The sequence below is a fragment of the Pollicipes pollicipes genome, unplaced genomic scaffold (genome assembly GCF_011947565.3).
Source record: "Pollicipes pollicipes isolate AB1234 unplaced genomic scaffold, Ppol_2.1 Scaffold_3087;HRSCAF=3621_pilon_pilon_pilon, whole genome shotgun sequence".
NCBI classification, from domain to species: Eukaryota; Metazoa; Arthropoda; class Thecostraca; order Pollicipedomorpha; family Pollicipedidae; genus Pollicipes; species Pollicipes pollicipes.
Window position 1 is genome coordinate 27,606,326 of NW_023596225.1, and position 21,391 is coordinate 27,627,716.

General features: G+C 58.2%; 2 protein-coding genes across 2 annotated transcripts; both read right to left on the reverse strand.

Moving 5' to 3' along the window:
* Positions 1–970: 970 nt before the first annotated feature.
* On the reverse strand, positions 971–10,459 carry LOC119089986 (ATP-binding cassette sub-family C member 8). The gene is made up of 10 exons (XM_037212785.1): positions 10,427–10,459; positions 9,155–9,177; positions 6,760–6,955; positions 6,090–6,333; positions 5,303–5,364; positions 4,616–4,803; positions 4,067–4,170; positions 3,757–3,791; positions 3,556–3,684; positions 971–1,036 (listed from the first exon to the last, which is right to left on the reverse strand). Exons 1-10 carry the CDS (start codon positions 10,457–10,459, stop codon positions 971–973), a joined length of 1,080 nt encoding a protein of 359 aa, XP_037068680.1.
* Positions 10,460–13,063: 2,604 nt separating this feature from the next.
* Positions 13,064–16,812, reverse strand: LOC119089987 (ATP-binding cassette sub-family C member 9-like; the record flags this gene model as incomplete). The annotated part of the gene is made up of 5 exons (XM_037212786.1): positions 16,792–16,812; positions 16,158–16,422; positions 15,391–15,528; positions 13,536–13,742; positions 13,064–13,222 (listed from the first exon to the last, which is right to left on the reverse strand). Coding segments are annotated over exons 2-5 (687 nt in total), but the record flags the coding sequence as incomplete, so codon positions are not given.
* Positions 16,813–21,391: the final 4,579 nt, after the last annotated feature.

The following is a 21,391-nucleotide window of genomic DNA, read 5'->3' on the forward strand; positions in this document are numbered from 1 at the left end:
AACTGCTGGCAGCCGCAGGTGGCTGCGTCAGAAGAGCGTGCGCCGGTCTGGCCGGAGAAGGCGGAGTCTGTGGCGGCGGCGGTGGCCCGCTGGCAGGAGGTGGCGCCGGAGTCGGCGGCGCCGGTGGCATGGTCCCCGCCAACGGAGTCGGCTGTGCAGACGTGGCCCGCGCCGGCCGCGCCGCCGGCCGAGACGCCGGCCGCGTCCGTCTGGACGGCGCAGGCGGAGGTCAAGCCGGCGCCGCAGGTCTGGGCCGCCGCGCCCGCCGCCAAGGCGACGCTGGCATGGCCGGAGGCGCCGCAGCAGGAGCTGCAGGCGTGGGCGGCGGCCGAGGTGCGCTCCTGGACGCCGGAGCAGCTGGCCGACGCTCTGCAGGGGGACAACCGGGCGCCGCCGCCGCCGCCGCCGCCAGCAGCCGCCGGCGGCCGTGCCGGCCGCTCGCAGCGACCCGATGTGGGGCGAGGCGGCTCCGCCACCAACCGCCGCCCCGACCGGACGACCCGCTGGCCGACATGCCCAAGGGCATGGGCCTCATCGAGTACATTAACGGCGATCACGGTGAGAGCAGCGGCAGTCCTTACTGCTGTGATCTATTGGCAGCTGGCCGGCGTCTCGAGAAGTATAACCTAGCGGATCAGCTGGTGGCTAGCTGATGCTGGTGTCGCGCTCTGTGCGTCGTAGATTAGGTGGGAGCACGTGACGAGGACCGGCTTGGAGATGTCGTAGGTGAGGATGAGTTGTGACTGAAACTCAGGTTGTGCGTGAGTGATGAAGACTCCGTCCTAGCCAGCATCTCACGCGCGCCGTGTCCCGTTTTCAGAATAGACACACGATCGGGGGAACATCAGCGTGCGTGTGGCGCACCAGCTGCGCGGCCGGCTGGAAAGCGGCCGTCGGCCGACGGCTGCTCTTCGCGTGCTCGCCGGGCGCGTCTCGGTCGACTGCGGAGCTCTGGCCACGAAGACGCGCGTCAATCGTAGGGGCATCTCAGCGGCGGCGAGTGCGGCCTGCCCAACAGTGAATCTCTGCGGTCTGCCTGGAGGCAGGCGGCCCGCGCCGTCGCCGGGCGCCAGTGCTGTGCCGCCGCCGCCGGGCGAGCGGGGCCGCGCACAGGGCCGGGCCGTGGGGCCGGCCGGCGAGTGGTCGTACTGAGCGCCCGCCGTCGGACGGCTGCACGTAGCAAGCCGGGTGTGCCTCCTAACCGGAGATAATGCGCGGGACGTGCCGTGCGGGGTGAATGTAAAGAGGTCAGTGGTTCACACAGTGGTGGCGCGTCTTATCAATGAGCTGTTTCCTGATTTATGTATATTATCATAGTTAGGTGACGAGCCGCTGCATTGCAGACCATTACCAATGGGTTTTGTCCCGCGTTCTTTTTGTACGAAGCTTTTGTCTTGGTTCATTTCGCAGCGTAGCGATGGTGGGGGAGCGTGCTCCTCGCCCGCCGCCCGCGAGCAGCGGGCACGTGTTCCGCCGCGCGCCCGGCTCGGCGTCACGCGTGTGTCTGTGTTTGTTGTCTCCCCCTCCGCCGCATCTGCTGCGAGGTGCTCAGGGTGCCGCGGTGGCCCAGCCACGCCCAGCCACAGTGATATGCGTCTACAATTCTTGCCGAATTACTGGAGCTGAGCCTGCGGGCGGCGACTCCCAGTCAGTATGAGGCGACGGTCCCGGACTGAGAGCGCGGACCGTTGCCGCCTGCGGCTGCGGCAGGCCCCGCCCTCAGGGGTGCACGAGCTTAGCGTGGGTCCACCCCGCCCGTGCGGGGCGTGATCGACATCTCTGAGGCTTTTGACGGCCACCGGTGCAAGGTGGGCCCGCGTGGCTGCACCGCGCCGTTTAGGTTAGTGTGCACCCGAAGTTACGGGTCTGTTTGTTGTTAGCCGCCCTTTGGAACTGGATTATACGCTTATGAATATTGTAAACTAGGGTATCAGAGATTGTTGTAATCTAGCGGCCATCCTCGAAGTGCAACAAGGGCGTGCAATACGTAGTGAGGGGTTGCATCCAGAAAAGTAATAGGCGGCCCTGCGTCACGTATTTGCTGGGCGTTCAAATTGCTCTCAGGAGCCAAAGCGTGCTTTCAAACATCGACTTCAATTCAATCGCCCTCGGCTACTCATTCTGCGCGCAAACCCCCGACTGACGACTCATACAACAAGGACGGGAGGGAAGCGGTCCCCCGGATAAGAAACGATGTACAGGTCAGGGCGCACCCGAAGATTGGGTCCATGTCTCCTGGCGTGTTTGTGTCGCAGTCATCCGCCACCACCGGATCTCGGTGTTCGCTCACCACCTCTCGGCGCCGAGCGGACCGGGTCAGATGCCTTGGCTTCGGCTCGAGCCGAGTGTGCAATCGTTGTACAACGCCGTAACGGGCGGTGCATGTGTTGAGGCGGCGGCCGGCGCGGTCCTCGTTTCGAGCGGCGCGTCTGCCGCGCGGTCGCCCCCGAGGTGCGGCCCGCGCGGCGTCAGTGGTGATGCGTGTGCGCTGGTCCGCAATAGGCGCCGGATGGGAAAATCCTCCACCGCGGCGAAACATGACGTTCACGCAAATTCGTGTCTGTCAGGTTAGAATGTTGTCTCTCTTAAGCGCAGCCCGGCAACGTACTCCGAATGTTTGGTTTAGTTGTGCGCGCAGTCGCCGGCTGGTTGTACCGTTACACGCAGTGGAGATTGCCCCAGCCGTGTGCCGCGGTTCATGTTGCCGCCGCCAGGTGGCCATCAAATGTCAACCCAATATGACTGACCGTCGCGTCGTGGTACATCGTTTTGCGCGGTCGCAGGCTGTGCCCGGCCGGGCGCGGCCGAGAAGGCCGCTCCCCTGGGCGCCTGCGCATGCCGGTGCCGAATAAACTGCGGCCGTGCAGTGCAATTGTCTGTCACGGGCGGGGTCAGCGGTGCTGGCTGGGCGACGGGGAGCTGGGAGCGAGTACTGCCCGCTGCAGCGAGCTGGTACGGCAGTGGACGGCGCCCGGGCGATACCAAGTCAACACGTGGCCAGATCGGGAGGGCGTTCTCACGGTGTATGTCCACTGCCTGACTACTGTGGTGCTGTGCTCAGGCTGCACCGTCTCTACCGATGGCCCAACATGTTTCACTAGCTGACCAGGCTTCGGGAGCAGGGCTGTGCATTATGTGATGCGTGGTAAGACGCCGCTCGTTGTCATAAAATAGCACTTGTATTATATAAAAGCTAGCAGTACGCTTGAAGGCTCATCGCTGGGGCTCTCCGTTTTCGAGTTCCACGATCGGCCAGAGCGCGGAACTCTCAGGTTGATCCGCCCTCCGAATGCTCTAAAGATACTTCTCTGCACACGCGACACGAAACTGGCCCGAGTATCTCGCAAGTCATCGACGCCGCGGCGTCGCCGATGAGGTCACAGGCGTGCCGGTCGAGCTCAGCCGACCGCCGCCAGCTCGACCTCAGGTCAGCCTGTCTGTGAGGGACGCGCCCTGGTCGAGCGCGGCGCGCAGCATACCGGCAAACAAACCGCCTCGCTTGTTGGCCAGCTGGCGGGGCGGCCCCTGCTCGGCCAGCCGGCCGTCCTGCAGCACCAGCAGCTGGTCGTAGTCGAGCACGGTGGTCAGCTGGTGCGCGATCGTGATGACCGTGCTCTTCTCGAACGCCTTCCACACGATCGCCTGCACCTTGCGCTCCGTCTCGGCGTCCAGCGAGCTGGTCGGCTCGTCCATGACGACGACGCGCGCGCCGCGCAGCAGCGCGCGCGCCAGACACAGCAGCTGGCGCTGCCCTACGCTGAAGTTGTCGCCGCCCTCCTGCACCTCCGACTCTGCCAGGGGGCGCACCGCCGGTCACGTGGGGCGGGCGGCGCCGCGGAGCCAGCAGGCACTGGGGCACGCTGCCACCTAGTGTTTGTGGTAAAGCACACTCTTTAGTTAGTTAGTTAGTTAGCCAGGTCAGTTATGTGCCTGAGTAAGGCATTTCATAACTGCTGTGAGAAAAAAAATAGTCGAAAACGTGGCAACGAAGGTAAATCTGCGCCTGTCACCTCCGGTTGACAGCCCTGCGCAACAAACATCCAGAGACATGCTTCATCGAACTTACCCAAACCTTTCCCTAGCTTCTTTATATACTCCTTCATTTGTACGAGCTCAAGAGCCCTCCAGATTTCTTCGTCTTGTATGTCAAACTTCGGGTCCAGGTTCGATCTGAAATAAAAGCAGGAACAATGCCAGAGCCGCTTGAGCCAACACTGGGAATGCCACCATGATGGCGCCCGCGCGTCGAACCGACAGGGTGTACGTCTCCAAGGGGTCCTCGAGGTCAGCCGAGTGGCGTCAAAGGTCAGACTAGAACGGCGGCTGGGTCCAAAGTGGCGCCAAAGGTCAAACTAGCAGGGCGGCTGGGTCCGAAGTGACGCTTAAGGTCCAACGAACGATTACCAACACAGCGGATGCGACTGTGCGTTGGATGCGCAATGTGTAACACGTTTTTTTTTTCTCCAAAAAGCGCATATATGCAGCAGCGCCCAGACACTAGATATTTGATTGTTAGAGCACGTTAAGTTCCACCGCATTCATTTGTCCCACGCTGAGTGGCCAAACCGGGGTAGAATAAACTATTTGGGCCAACGGTTCCGCTGTGTCGTCCGACCTGACTGTGCCGGAGAACAGGAGCGGCTCCTGAGGTATCAGCGCCACCTGCGAACGGATCGAGTGCAGGGGCACGCTTTTCAGGTCCATGCCGTCGATCCGAATCACGCCCTCCAGCAGATCCGACATTTGAAAAAGGGCCATGGCCAGAGTCGACTTGCCGCTGCCCGACCGGCCCACCAGAGCCACCTGTGGGCAAACAGAGTAACTTTTGAGGTTGGGTAGGACCTGGACGCAGGCGATGGTCGCAACCAATGCTGCATATGTGCAGCTTGTAGACTTGCAGTTTATCAGCGGCAAACAAGAATATGTTACGTCCCTAATAACAGTTATAATCTGAGGCATTACAAAATTATGATCTCCGGCAAGGTGTGAAGGAACGCTGGAGGAGTACCGGTGCGATGCGATACTCGGTGCAGTTACGTTACAGTTGCATATTCTACCATATGATCAATCCCACTCAATCCAAGGATTCTGCCAGCACAACAAAGGAGTCCACCCACAAGCTCCGCTCAACTTTGTAGCTGGGGCATTACAGCAGATTATATGCATTCAATGATCAGCTGTCACCGACAAACGGTGCTGCGCTGACGCCAGCTGGAAGTTCCGCGCGGCGACCCCACCTTCTGGCCGGGCAGGACGGTGACGCTGACATCCTTGAGCACCCTGACGATGGCCGTGTCCTCGCTGAGTAGCCGACGCTGGCGCCGATGAACTCGATCTTGCCCTGTCGCGGCCAATCAGGCGCCACTGCCGGCGGGCGAGAGCGGGCGTCAGAGGGAGCGGGCGTCAGAGGGTCCTGCCGGTCAGCCGGCGGCCGACGGCAGGACCGAAACGGCGGCGGATGCTTGACGGGACGCATGCACAGCGGACATGACGGCGGCGGAACACTTGGCGGGGACGCATGCGCAGCGGACATGACGGCGGCGGACACGTCGACGGGCGCATGCGCAGCGGACATGACGGCGCGCGGACACTCGACGGGACGCATGCACGGCGGACATGGACGGCGGCGGACATGACGGCGGGACGCATGCACGGCGGACATGACGGCGGCGGACACTCGACAGCGGCGGCCGCCCGTCGCCTGACGGCTGCGCTACAGCAGCATACTAGGTCTGTCTGGCTGGTCAGTCCCACTTTAAGCATGGTCCATAATTTATACAACTGGCATACGAAATGCCGGTGACCTATTTAAACGACGTTTTGGAGACAGGTGTCAATGTCATGTGAGTTGACTGTCAATAAAAGTCGCTATAATAGTTCGTAACCCAGCCCGCATTATTGGTGCATGAAACTGATTTTTTCGATGTGGTGTTAATTTTGAACAAACCGAAAGCATATTTGGAGACCATTGCGCTGCATTAGAGTGTCAATTGTTGAAACGAATTATAAAAAAACAGTATCCCTCAAAGGTCAAGAGTTCAAACGGTGTCGAACCTCCTCACTTCCCTTCTCTCCCTCCCTCCACCCACCGAGAGCCTTCTTCCTGTAGTCTTCCGCCTTGAGCATGGTGTACTTGTGCACGCGCTCCACGGCGCACATGTACATCTCGACGACGCTGAGCGAGCGCACCACCCACACCAGATAGGTGGGGATGAGCAGGGTGTAGTTGATGGCCAGGCCGATGAGAGCCGACGGCACGCGCTCCCGGCTGGTGACGGCCACTGTCACGGCCGACACGCTCGACACGAACACGATCACAGCCCCCAGGTAGTCCTGCAACAGACCGACCCACATGAAGTGCTTAGGAGGGCCGTACGACCACACTGCCGCCAGCTCATCCCGGAGACACTGTTTACACCGCCGCGAGTCTTGTTTATGTTGTAAATGACGCCTGCTTGCCCTTTTGTCTCTGCTCGTATCCTCTTTGTCCTTTCGGACATGGTTTACTCAGGAGGTGTGATTTCATAAAACTTTGTCTCAACGATTCCCTTACGATTCATTCCGTGTTTTTATGCCTTCTGTCTCTTTCACTTTTCTGCGACTGGCAGTCTTGATGACGCGCACATATCGTCATACGAACATTTGAGCCTATGTCAGTCAAAGACGCCGAGCAATAGTCTAGGAACCAGAACACCCGAGCGCTGCGGCAGCGGCAGCCGGCCGCCAGCTACCCCCGTCCCCGTCCCCCCTCCGACTGACCAGCGCGATGCCGAGCCAGCGCTGGCCCGACTCGTACACCAGCGAGGTGAGCAGGTGAAGGTCGACGCACTGCAGCAGCGTGGCGAAGAAGCGCTTCTGGTGGCCGTACGCGCGCACCACACTCAGGCCGGCCTGCGTCTCGGCCAGGTGAGAGAGCACGGGCGCGCGCGCGATGTGGTCCAGCCGCTGCAGCTCACTGTGAGCCGGTGAGAGCGTCAGAGAGGCGGGCCGACTTACAGACAGACGCCAGCGCGGGATGGTATGTCGTTGATGATGGAAGCTGATGGCCTACGTGTCATACTATGCATGTCGTTCTTTCCGTACATTTGCGGATGGTTTATCGTTCATCAATGAGTCGGAATGCCCTGCTTTCATACGTCGCGCCATGGGTCGTCCGAAAATAATGTTTCAATGTCTTACGCTTTAAGACAATGGTTGAAATTCAAAAGAGTAAAAAAGTGCGTTATTTCTTTAGGCAGCTAGCGGTACAATGGACTTCAAACAGGCTTGCGCCCGTCTCGAACCTGCTTCCGCTTAAGCCTCGTTTTGTTTTCAACCCTTCAAAAATCGATTAGTGAAGAATGCGACTAAGGCCAGGTCAGAGAAATATATGTTCCGTGTGTAGGTGGATTATGTTGCGTAGAATGGCGTAGGCAACACGGGAAGACGTTTGTGGTCATGTAGCTCCCTCTGCCCTTGGAGGCGGCGAGGCTCCCGGGAGCGAATGTCTGGGATCATTTTGGCGGTTTAAGACGCCCGTGAGGTTTCTAAAACACAAAAAGGGGCCTAAAGGAACCAAAGTGGGATCCCAAACATTACAAACATTCCAAATACACAATCAAGGCCCTTTTATAGCAACGGAGCGGACTGCTTGGCTGAAAGGGCCCTTGCACCCCAATTTTGCCCCGGCCTGGTTACGTCATTGGGTACGATGCCCATTTTTCCCTCCTCTGAAGAAATACCGTCTCCAGCGGCCTACTCTGACTGTCTTTGCGCACGGAGACAGTTTCCATTCAGTCTAAGTGACCCCAGTTTGGGCTCCAGACCACATCTTTGAGAAGAAAGCGGGCCAAATCCGGAGAGAATTCCACTTGTGGGCGTATTTTCGGGGCAGGTTTTGCCATTTAGTTCACTGTTAACCTCGCCAACTGGTCTGCGAAACAGCGCTGCTGTCTGCGAGCACCTCATACGGTCTATGGATGTCTTGATACGCGCTCCGGGGTCAATTTGGCCCCCGAAGGTTTTTCTAAAATGGTTCCCGAACGGCGCAGCGCAGCCACGCCACATTTTGCATAGCTGTAGACGATTGAATAGCGGATCGTTCGATATTCGAAATTTAGGCGTACCTTGTAAGGTCGCTAACCTAGGGGAGGTCAGTCAGCCATGGAATCAACGAAGACAATGTCTAAGAAATCATCCAATCTGATGCAACAACGGAATGTTAGACAAGGCCAGACATCTGTAAGTTAATTTTTTAGGCAACACAACAACTGAGAGACTATATTCCATGGACCAAGAGTCAGGCATGGACGTCGGACAAAGGTCAAGACCAATCTGTTTTACTACTGGAAAGCTTGTTGTGCGCGGAAGTTTCTAGTGCTCATTTTGAATTCATTGATAATAGGAACCGCATTGTAAATCTCCCATGGACTTCTTACATGTCAGGAGAGGTCACTGATCTAAAATGACCCACGTTAGCATTTTGGTTCAGGAAAACACTCCCTAGCGTAATACTTGACGCTTATTCAAATGCAATGCAAAAAAGCAGTCTTGAATGAGTTTGGTCACTACGACCTGCGAAAGATAAAACAAGGTTACCGACATTAAATGAGCGCCAATGGCCTTTTGGTTAGAACACGCGTCTAGGTACTGGGGGCACCTTGGACACCAATGTGGATTTTGACCTCGTTTGACCTGATCTGACCCCAAGGCTATGACCTGGGAATCCAAATGTTAACATAAATACGCGGCTTCATGTAATGCAATATTCAGGGAACTTGTCGTTGATAAGGATATACATTTGGCATGTGCGCGGTCGTGCGTATAAGTACCTAAAACGACACATACAGGTGATCACTTCAATTCCACATTACTAGGGGATCACGCTGGCGCGTGGAAATTGTGCCCCGACCAGGCGTGGCAAGGCGAAATCATTCGGAAAAGATCACATGAGTTGGAGATGCTCCGCCAGGGCGGAGGGCAAATGGCACGCGCAACAAGCCAGCAGACGTAAGGACTCCAACATCTACGAACAAAAATGTAATTTCGTGTAATACGTTGAACAATGATAAAAATAATGTGCAGTGAACGATTTGAAGACAGAGAGATGCTGTACCGGTGGTCATAACGCACCAAGCAATCAACGGAGGCTGTTATCAACAGCGCGGTCACCCACATGGCGAATGTTCTGTAGAATCTCTGCAGAAGTAGTAGATGACGGTGATGAACAGTGCGATGAAGATGAACCACCAGGTCACGACGACGTTCACTATTACTGCTGTCAAGCACTGAAGGACGAAGAAAAGCAGCATGTGTATCTCAGTATGCCATTTCTGTGGAAAGAGAACGCCAGCGTTAAATTTATGCATCCACTTAGAAGTCGCCACTCACAGGCACGTTTGGGGACATCCTTGCCATTCCGGGCCGCACCAATTGATTTTTAAAATGTCAGGACTTCCGCACTTAAGTGTAGGAAGAAGTACCAGCTAAGTCATGCGTAACACCGTTTCGAACATGAGCCAGAACTAGTCATGTCACGGATTGCGCTCCTTAGGCATCCAGCTAGCTTGCTTGGGATCACCCAATTCAAGCCATGTTGCTAAGCCCCCCCCCCCCCCACCCACACACTGCAAAATTTACGTCGCACATCCATGGTAGCCCTTGATCTACAACTTAATGCGAAAAAATATTGTACGTAAACATGTTTAGACGATAATGCACGATAAGGACATAAGGATATACGAGAATAAGCAAGGCGGAAGAGATCAATGAAACCCTACGGTGGAGACAGCAACTTTAAGTTTCTGCTGCTAAAAGTCGTTTCCGAAAGGCGGTCATACGAATGCATCACCAACAAGCGAGAGTGCAATGGCAAATCTCGCAGACATTCCACGCTATCACAGAGACTGTCAGATAACAGATAACAGAGTACCACAGACACCAGGCCACATCTTGAGCCCTGCCTCCACCATTCCCGCACCTCCCAGCAGCATCTCATCCGTCTCTCATCGACTCTAGCATCTCTCGCCGTCTCCTAGGGCCTCCCATCACCCCCGTCTCCTGCAACCGCATCCAACGCAATCGTAGTGACCTCTACTGCGTCCCACCACCTACTAGCTATTCCTTCCGGTATTCCGGCCTTCCAGCGCCTTCGATTAACCGCACTAACCCTCCATGACCTCCACATTCTCCCGCGGCCTCTCCCAGTTCCTCCCACTGCCCCCATCGCCGCTCTCTCGCACCTTGTCGATGAAGCTGACGTCCTGGGCGAAACCTGTCGATGATGCGGCCGGCCGGCGTGCGGTCGAAGAACTCCTTGCGGGCGCGCGTGACGGCGGCCAGCAGGCGGGCGCTGCAGGCTGCGGCGCCCGCGCGCACCCCGCCCACTGGCCGCTCAGGTTGGCAGCCAGCGCGAGCAGCACGGCGACGGGCCGACAGCACGCCGTACACCCAGCAGGTAGGAGCGCGTCTCGGACGCCATGAACGCCTCTACGCGTCCGACACGTCCTCCGACTCCACGGCGCTCGCGGGAGTGGCGTTGCCGCCAGCCAGCCTGCTGCCACTGGTCCTTGTGGCTGCGGTTCCACTGGCTGGCCGCTTCGCTCCACCTGCTCAGCCCACACGTCCGTGCCCACGTGTGCGCCTGGCTGGTGGGCGGTGCCCGCGCGTTAGTCAGGCGGTCGCGAGGTCGTGGTGGCTGTATTTGCAGTTCATGCAGCAGTCGGTGACATAACAGACGACCGTTGTTCACACGACGACCCTTGAATGGCAGTGACATGCACCGTAGCATAAATGGAAAGGCTACATGTCTGTGAAGTTGTGGAGCCTCAATACTCAAGCATAATGGGGAGTGATAGGTCTGGCTTGAACCGATTGGGCAGTAGACTAAGTTTGGTCCGTCTTGCAATCCACGGCTGAGGGCGGCCCGATCAAACACACCAACACTGGGTTCGGTCCAGGGCGTGTTTAATTAATCACCCATCGGGTATGCTGAAAATTTGGTGGACCTTACTGGTGCAACTCAGCAGTCCATTTCCACAATCCGGGGAGAGGCTACTACCCCCCCCCCCCTTCCCCCCATGAAGGGCTGAAGAGCCATCAGTGAATAAGGTAGAGGTCTGGCATTATCTACTCTCACCCTGAGTAAGCAGAACCATGGTCGAGGTACAAATGCCAAAACCCAATCCGCACGCCCCTCATGTACGTGATGTACACCAGCTTTGAAATCTTTGCCCTTTCCCTGTCTTCGTCTAGAAAGCGTCTTGAGTCCAGGTCAGACTCTGGAAACGGTAAATAGCATAAGAGCGTAGCTTAGTGCAAGCGAAGATGCGGATCCGGAACTATATAAGCCTTATATGAATATTTGCACACACAGAGTACAGACGTCTTCATTGTGTTTGAATGCACCTCTATCGAACGATCCAACTCATCAATGATGCGCCAGACCGATACATTTAAAGTAAATCAATAAATCAAATACCGGCACTGAAGATATACAAGAGCGCTAAGCCAACGTTTCATTTCATGCATATGCATTAGGAAAAACCCAACAAAATCATTTGTCAGAGAACGCGCTTTAATCTGTAACTACAATCTCGTGTCAGATCACGACAGACAGCTCTTCGTCCGAACAGACCGCGGGCCTGTGGGACCCATCCGTCGCGGCATGTGGGATCTCCGCCACGGGCCTGTGGGACCTCCGCCGAGGGTCTGTAGGACCCCACCGCGGTATGCTGGGACGACCGTTTGCCGAAGGTCTACGGGACCCTCCGCCGAGGGTCTGTGGAACCTCCACGCGGGCCTGTGGGACCACCACCGAGGGTCTGTGGGACCTCCACCGCGGGCCTGTGGACCCTCCGCCGCCAACCGTGCAGCCTCCATGTCTCGGCACTGGTGCAGCCTGGCTCACCTTCTCCTCGTCGCGGTCACATCTCGCTGTAGTTGGAGGCGATGGAGAGCGCGCGTGTCAGCTGGGGCCGCGGCGGCGGCGGCGGGTCGGCCGGCACTAGTGGCGCCATCTGCTCGGGGTGGGTAGCGTCACGCTCGGGGGTCGACAGGCGACGTACGAGAGCTGGTTGTGCTCCTGCCACAGGGGGAAGCAGGCGGTCAGGGCGGCGGGCTGGTGAGAGGCAGGCGTTCAGGGCAGCGAGGGATGGTTGGTGCTCCATGTAATTGGAGACTTATAGAGCAAGCCAACGAAACAACCTTGTTGCGGCGCTGAAATTACGCGACCATAAAGTAAGCGCATAAAACACCAATGACCGCATCAAAACTATTTTCTATGACATAAGAGCCAGCACGGATCCCTCGGAACGGGCCACCGGAAGCTTCCACCTGCCAGCGAACCCATAGCACGTAAGCATAGCTCTAAAAAGCGATCAGCGCCACCAGCCCTCATCCCAGTCTTGCCGTACTGAGGCGCACACCATACCACTAGGCCGGCCAGCAGCCCACCTCAACAACAGGCGGCTCAGCAGCTCACCTCCGCAGCAGGTGGCTCAGTAGCTCCCCTTCGCAGCAGGCTGCTCAGTAGCTCACCTCCACAGCAGGCGGCTCAGTAGCTCACTTTCGCAGCAGGCTGCTCAGCAGCTCACCTCCGCAGCGGGCGGCTCAGCAGCTCACCTTCGCAGCAGGCGGCTCAGCAGCTCACCTCCACAGCAGGCGGCTCAGTAGCTCACCTTCGCAGCAAGCTGCTCAGCAGCTCACCCCCGCAGCGGGCGGCTCAGCAGCTCACCTTCGCAGCAGGCTGCTCAGCAGCTCACCCCCGCAGCGGGCGGCTCAGTATCACCTCCTCAGCAGCTCACATCCTCAGCAGCTCACCTCCGCAGCAGGAGGTTGAGCAGCTGGCGACCCGAGTCCGAGACGGAGCCCCGCGCCGGCACCAGCGGCGACGGCATGTTAGGCGGCGACGACACCATCCGCTGCAGCCGCAGGGACTCGTACCGGCGCTCGGCGTCCTCTGCCGGCGTGTCGCGTGCTGGCTGGCTGGGGCGCCCGGCGCCTGCGGCCCCAGCGAACTGGAGCGGCGGTACAGGCGGCGGCGCACGCTGAGCGCCAGGCCGGCCGCCGGCCCGCGGCGGCCGCCGGTGGTGGCGCGCCGCCGAGGCACCGCGCCGTAATCGTCGCTGCCCACGTCCAGCGGCACTGGCAGCCCGTGCGACATGTGGTGGCGCAGCGACGAGCGCCGCCCCAGCGCTGCGCGACGGAACGACGAGAACTTGTCGCGGCTGACGGCCGGCGCCGCCTGTGGGCGGGAACGCGCGGCGTTCAGAGGGGCGCGCACCGTGCCGGCACAGCCCGGTCTGTACTTCACACGGGGGCCGCGGAGGGGGGGGGGGGAAGAACCAATCAACGACACCACTCAGGAACGAGTTCAGGTAAAAGCGCGCCATCGCATGATGTTCGCTGCTAGGCTTGTAACTTGTGCTGGCAAGTATGCTGTTACCAGTATATGCTATACCTGTCCGCCCCAGTGAGGCCGGCCCCGGCGGGCGACTTCTGTCCCAGACCTGTCCGCACCACCGCGTCTCACGCTAGATGCGGGCTCGTTTACTAACCGTCATGAGCCGGCTGGCCTTCTGGATCTTCTGCAGCAAGCGCCAGCGCTCGCGGGCCGTCCGCGTCTCGGCGGCCGCCTCCTGGTTCTCCTGCTGCTGGTTCAGCTGGATGAGCTGCTGCCAGCGCCGGTACAGCTCCGGGTCGGCCTCGGCGATCTGGGCCAAGGTGCCCTGCTGCCGCACCCGGCCCCGCTCCAGCGCCACCACCTACCGCCAGCGGGCGCCGTCAGCCGGGCAGGGAGCGGCGCTGCTGGAAACGGATCCGCTTCCTGGGGGCGGGCTGCTACCGGCGACGGGCTGTTATCTGGGGACGGGCTACTACTGGCGGCATGCTGTTATCTGGGGATAGACTGCTACCGGCGACGGCTGCCATATGGGGACGTGATCGCCACGAATGGACGGGGCTCCCCGTCACATGGGGTGTAACTTCAACTGGGGACGAGGCCATCATCTGGGAGCGGAGCCATCAGTCGGGCACGGCGTTATGAACCGGAAACGGGGCTGCCATCGAAGAACGTAGCTATCAACCGGGCACCGAGGCATGACTCGTGGACGGGACAGCCAACTGGGGAGGAAGCTAGGAAATGGGTCGGACCGTCAACTGAGAAGTACACCCGTCGGATGGCGGCAAAGCTGCCTCCCAGATGACGTTGGAGATGCATTGCGAGGCACGGCGTCGCCATCCGACGTGAGCTAATTGCTCGAGGCTGTATTTTGCCCAATGTGCGAGTGCAGTAAATCTTGCCATGTTTTGTCCGATACACCTCCGTACATGGCATCGCCAAAATCAAGGCTGGTCAGACCTTGAAACAGGCCCACATCGAAAAGCCCATATCGTCGGCAGGAGACCTTTCCACTCCACCATTACTTTACCAATGAAACGCATCAATGGATTGGTGCCGAGTTTAGTCGGCGGTCTACGTGTCTTCAGTCAAGTGAGTCCGGCGAAGAGACTGGACGACCGAGTCACCGAAATTCCAGGTTATGTTGCATTGTGCAGACAGGTTTTTCCAAGTAAATGTTATAAGACAAGGACATATTTCAAACCAAATCTGAAATACTCGAAAATATGATAACAGGAGTGAAACCCTTGATTTAGTGTCATTTAATATTTGCGGTGTCTTCATAAAAATGCTCCCCGAGTAACGTTTACCGGCTGCTTCGATAGATCTGACGACACAAGATGAGTTTCGCCCTTGAAATGGCCTATTATATATGGTATTAAATTAGGTCCCTGTCTAATATGCTGGCGTGAAAAGGTTAAATTAGTGCTAAATTCGAAACACTCAAAAAATAGGATGGGCAGAAGTGAAATATATGGTTCATCGTCAGGACTATCAAACCAGTCCCTAACTTTTCACCTCGAATGCGTTTTTCATCATCATGTACCTATAAATCCTGGAAAATAGCCGTCACAAGCTATTACAGTAATGACCTGCTAAATGTACGTGCACATGTACGTGCTAAATCATGTAAAATTCTACGCATCATGGAAAATCAGTAAAAAAAACATTAATTTAGCGTATAGAGCATGTAACCGTGCCCAGTGGAGCAAGCCTCAATGCGTTCCTAAATCCAGAAATGAAATTAGTCACGGATATCATCGTTTGCTCCAAGAAATGCTGCCATCGAGAAATGACCCGTGTTATAATAGTTACCGCAGCAGAGGGTAAGCGGTTTACCATCTTTCATAAGGAACGCTGTAAAACACATTGCCAACTGTTGTCGCAAGACAGCGCAGAGTCTTCCCAACAGTCCCCCCCCCCCCCACACTCCTACAGTTGTATCCCGTCAGCCTATAATGTCGGATTCGCAGTGCAACGATTAGGCCCGAGGCCGACTTCCTGAACCACACCTGGTCTGCGTGCTTCAGATACTGGAGCTTGTGTGTGACCAAGATGACAGTCCTGCCCTGCTGCACCAACAGCTTCCTGATGCCGTTCTCGAAGACGTGCAGCCCGACATGAACGTCCAGCGCGGACAGCGGATCGTCCTGAAACGGGACCACGCCCTCGGTCAAGGCCGTGACCCCATTCAAATAACCGAAGGCGTGTCCTCACGTTGGTGTTTAAATCAAAGACATGTCGCCGGAAAAGTGCCAGTTTGGGACACGCGCAGTGAGCATACTGCGCTGGTGCTAAACAAACGCTCTGGCGCACGTGGGGCAGTGATAGCAATGCAGCAGCCTAGAGCAGCGGCCGGTCCTGCCCAGCAGGGACTGCCACCAAGCTAACATTGAGCACACTCGAGAGATCACGCCTCGCTACCCGGCTTCACATAAAAGTCTCCTCGCTCCACACCTTGTGCCAGCATCTGGCTGACATTAATGCGGCGGCGGCGGGGCGAAAATTCACGGTTCCAGTCGCTGTTCGGTCACCTACATGTGACGCCGCACAACCGCTCGACCTATCCAGCAGGCTGGCGAAAGTTCATTTTAGTCGGAACCACTCGGGTCGCAGGATTAACAGTCACCTCACAAGGCCTGTCTACAGAGAACTCTGGTTTCAACGTCGCATATCCGATGTCATAAACAAAGCACAGGAAATCTACGGCTGACACTATTGCACATGATTCAGGACACCCGACGCACAAGGAAATCACCACCACGTGACCTGGGCTCACCAGAATGACGCAGTTGACGTTCGAGTACAGCGCGCGCGCCACGGCCACGCGCTGCCGCTGCCCACCGGACAGCACGACGCCCTGCTCGCCGATCACTGTGCTGTCGCCGGCCGGCCCCAGCAGTATGATGTCCTCATCGAGCGCGCAGGCGGCCAGCACGCGCCGGTAGCGGCGCGGATTCATCCCTCGCCCGAACAGCACGTTATTGCGCAGCGAGTCGTTGAAGAGCCACGGTGACTGCGAGGCGTAGGCGAGTGGAGCCGAGCTGCCGGCAGACGGGGTTCAGTCGGAGCGAGCCGCGGCGCGACGGTCTGGTGCGCGATGTGACGTGCTCGCCAGCGCCAGGGCAACGCGGCGGCGACAGTGACGTGCGCACCAGCGCCAGGGCAACGCGGCGGCGACAATAACGTGCTCACCAAGCGCCAGGGCAACGCGGCGGCGACAGTGGACATCATGAGTGCCATGGACTGCGTGTCAGTCCGGACCCAGTGCTGAATGTCGCCGGTAGGTGCTGGCAGGGAAAAGTTGAAGAGGCTTATCAGAAGATTTACTGTTTCCTGCCCTCATATGGCACCATTTAGCTGTGGACACCCGGCCACCCCGCAGCCCAGCCAGCGATGCGTCTCCCTCTCACCTGGCCCAGGTGACCGAGCCGCTCTTCGGCGCAGCTCGCCGAGAAGTGCGGCCACCAGCGACGACTTGCCGCTGCCACCGGTCCGACTATCATGGTGAGGCCGGCCGCGCGGCCACCACCAGGCTGATGTCAGCCAGCGTGTCGGCCTCACCGTCCGGCCGCCAGCTGAAGCACGCCTGCTCCATCGCGCACCACACGGCGCCTCCCGCGCCGCCGCCGTCTCCCCATCCGGATCCTATCTGGCTCCACGGGGTCCACGGCGAAGCGCACCGCCTGCAGGTTCAGTGGCTGGAGCACGCGAACTGGGCCTGTTACGTTCCCGTTCCTGCCTGTCCGTGGCGGGGTCGAGGCGGAGGCGGGGCGACGAAGGTCGGCGGCGGCACGTCTGTGGCGTCGTCCTCTGTTCCGTTCCCCTGCGGCGGCCCACCGTTCGGGACGTCGTCAGTCTGCGCGGCCGCGTCGCCGGCGGCCATGCGGCTCGCTCTGGGCTGGCCGTCGGCCGCCAGTCCGGTTCGAAACCGCAGCGGCCACAGCCACGGCGACGGCCGCCGCGTCCACTTCCTCGTCGGCCTCTCGGGATGCTCTGCAGGCCGAATACGGAGTCTTGGCTGCCCCAGAGGCAGGCCGGGCCCTCCGGGGGCGAGAGTTCGAGCGAGTCCGGCCGCTCTGTCGTCTCCGGCGAAGCGGCTGCCCGTCGTCGTCGTCGACAGCGATGGGTGGGGCCCCTGCTGGGGACGGTTGCAGGTGGCCGTCAGACGCCGAGACAGCCGGGAGCAGCGTCGGTCGGGCGTCAGGGACCCTCGGACCCCGTCACGTGCTATTCGCAGCGGATAACAGGACAATATAACCAGCCGTCGGATTTAGCTGACTCATGCAAATATTAACCGCCGCTGGCATTATCTGTCCTCACGGCGGTGAGCGAGATGTCGGACGCGTTGGAACCTGAGCAACAGAGCTATCCACTGGGAGCTCGGCGTGTGATGATTGTACACGAGTAAGCTTTAACCTTACATAGGCCGGCACAGGAACTCAAATACAGAGACTGAAGAAAGCCTTCCCGACGTGTGTAAAGTGTTATGACAGATATGCTTATTGGACGTTGCATGGAAGAAGTGTCTTAAAAAGATCGGCACCTCGCTCCCACATTCACCCGAGGTAAGATTATTGTTACACCCGCAGACAGGATGCGTTTCCCTTTCGGTTTTGAAACGCCTGGCTGAACGCCACAGATACACAGTGGTCTAGTGTACGCATGCCATGTAAAACCGAACCAAAGTATACTAACAAAGCGTTGGAATGGCCCCACAGCGGGACGCCAGGGTCAAACTTGCGAGAGAAGGCGCCGTTGTGCTCGCATTGTGGCTAGGCACGTGAACCAAAACGCTTCGCGAATTAACCAACGTTGTTACAAGAAACCGCAGGCTTGAAAACGTGGGTTGAAAAAAATGGATAAAAAGAAGATTGAAGTGAATGGATAACGCAAAAAGCACAAAACAGCCAAAGATAGCACTTAAAACATGCTGCCACATCAGATGCACGAGATCAGCGTGATCAGCTGCCGCCACGTGCCAACATCAGCACGCCGTCAGCCCGTGCCCCTTGCCAAGTCCGCCAAACGGTCACAGTGCCCCGGGTGCGGTGTGTGCGGGAGCTGCGCCGCGAAAGGAGCACCCACCAGGGGGTTGCGCGGGCTGGCTCCTGGCGTCCCCTGAGACGGGGGGACTGCCGACGCAGCGACTCCACCTCCGCCAGGCCGAGGAAGTCGCCCCAGCCGGCCGATGCTCACCTGCGGCCACAGACACAGACGCGATGCCGTCACTGGCCGACGCCACACACCGGCGCGTTGGCTCACTGTTTACAATCCGCTGCTTTACGATCAACGGTTAGCGGTCATAATCACCACACGCCACGAGCGCTGCATGCTCTGTGCAAACACCGCCACACTAGATTTCGAGTTGCCGGTTCGTTCGCAGTTTGTCATTTTAGAGCTCTGGGACCACCGGGAGAGGAAGTGGGCGTTGTACAGCACAGCTACAGCGGAGCTTAAATTAGGCCCTGTGACCCAACTTCTCCAGTCAGGTGTTGATGTAGAGGAAGGGATCTGTGAGCCACTTCCACTCAGACCAGAACCCGAAGCATGCGATGCTTCTTTTAGCTAGACTCGCTACCGGCTATTCCCAGACTGCTGAGCCATACAAAGCTGGATCCTGACGTGAGCTTTGGCGAATGTACAAAACGCTCCCGATACAGGACGCTCCATAGGACCCGTGCTACGCATCCCACGGTCTCGGGTGAGACATCCAGCCAGCCTCCCTTGTCGAGTTATCCTTCAGCATGGCGATACACGTTGGCTTCAGACTGGTGTGAGCCTGCCAGAAGTCCCACTACGGGGCTCACTGCCGGCAGCCCCAGCGCGGGAGGGTCACTGCCGGCAGCCCGAGTGCATGAGCTCACTGCCGCAGCCCGAGCGCAGAGCTCACTGCCAGCAGCCCCAGCGCGGAGCTCACTGCCGGCAGCCCGAGTGCAGAGCTCACTGCCGGCAGCCCGAGCGCAGAGCTCACTGCTGGCAGCCCGAGCGCGGAGCTCACTGCCGGCAGCCCGAGTGCAGAGCTCACTGCCGGCAGCCCGAGCGCGGAGCTCACTGCCGGCAGCCCCAGCGCGGAGCTCACTGCCGGCAGCCCGAGCGCAGAGCTCACTGCTGGCAGCCCGAGCGCAGAGCTCACTGCTGGCAGCCCGAGCGCGGACCTCACCCAGGCACCGATGATCGCCTTTACGATCTTGGGCAGCACGAACAGCGGCACAGTCAGCTGGTTGAAGAGGGCCACGCCGCTGAAGACGTGGGAGGAGACGAGTGGCTGTCTCTCCAGCAGGCTGTACAGACCGAATGTAGTCATGGTGATCACCGTCAGCGAGGCCTGCGTCAGGAACACTGCGGGAGGGTTCATGCCGGGTCAGCCACGTCACAGGGGTCAGGGCGAGGCGGCGCCTCCGCTCGATAAAACGGAGGAATGGTTAACCGGTCGGCCGATAGTGGCGCATGGAAGCAAGAGACACTGATAAATGAGAACGACTGTGGTGATGAAAATCATAGGGGATGACAACTAGTTGATAACAACTGATAACAACTAAAGCCATCTAACCAAAAATATGTCTAGTTAATACATGACGCTGTACATTCAAGGTCGTTGTCCAATGCCTATGCCAGTTTATGGTGTTCAACTGCCGTATGCCAATTTATAGATTATTATGCATTTGCACACTCATCAGACATTTGCATGGCATTCCAGCCTTCGGACACCCAACGTAGAGCATGAACATCGCCTTTACGCACTGTTCAGGGCCCAAAACAACGAGTCCTTCATGAGCAGCTTCAGCTCGTTTTTCCTGACGAGTTGTATCTTCTTCTCGTAGGCGAACTCGAGAGCGTTGAGCTTCAGCTGGCGGATGCCGTTGACGAACTCGATGGAGCGGCTCAGCTCTCGTCGCTCTTCGCCTGCAGCACAGTCAAGCATGGTGCTGGAGCGGACGAGCTCAGCTTCGGAAAGCTGGCTTGTTGGTGGATCTCGGAGCTGTTTTCCGGACTAGGATTTCTGGCAATGTCTAGGCACATGTTCGTGTGCACCCCTGGACGTTATTTCTGTCAACATTTCTGAGATTTGCGCCCGCCGATGAGACCAGACGCACAGGTCTAGTTTGCAATATACTGACGTGACGGTCCGTTCCCTCCTTTCCCCTTACTGTTTCCGCTCACCTGCAGCACGTGTTTGTTGGCCTGCAGATTCTTCACGATAACGAACTGCAGCGGTGTCAGCAGGAAGATGGACACGAAGCAGCCGATGACGGCACTGATGCCCAGCTGGCCGTGTATCAGCACCAGCAGAATGATGATCTGAGCAAGGGCCACACTGCTCTCACACACCGCATCAGCTGACCGTCTCAAACCATGTGGCATTTTATGTTTATTCTAAAAACGCAGACTGATGGGATGTTACCAATATTAGGCGCCAGCTATGTGACGGCGCGAACCCAGGCCACGATACAGAGAGAAGTCACGCCGGCACAAACCCCATAAAACCCAAAGCAAATGCGCAGTCGTGACCCGGGTCATGTCAGAATCACCGTATGGGACAATGCCGCTGTGGTCGAAACAGCGCATAAATACGGCGCCACATGCTTCGCTCCATGAACCATTTCCTCCCTCGCGCCCACCCATCCATCGGCTTCCCGTCGTGGTAACGCCACTGGCGCTGGTGTGGGCCCGGCGACTCGTGAAATTCTGTCTAGTCATGCCTCGTGCAGTCGCGCACGCCCGCCCTGGACTGCAGAGGTCCCTGACCGGCGGGATGTAGGGGCAGGAAGGTACCGCGCCTCCGCCGTCGTTTGCACACAGCTGGTGGACCGGCCCACATGGAGTAGAATTGGCCAACCATTGTCGGCCACCAAACGGGCTAAAGGCTGCCTTAACCTTCCTGACATTAGGGTGCGCACCTCATCAGGGGTGGCCTCATGATAACGCCGCTTTGAATTGCCACCACAGGCCTTTATATTGATACGTATGCTCTTCTGCACATCCAGGACACCTTCATAGAACGACACTACG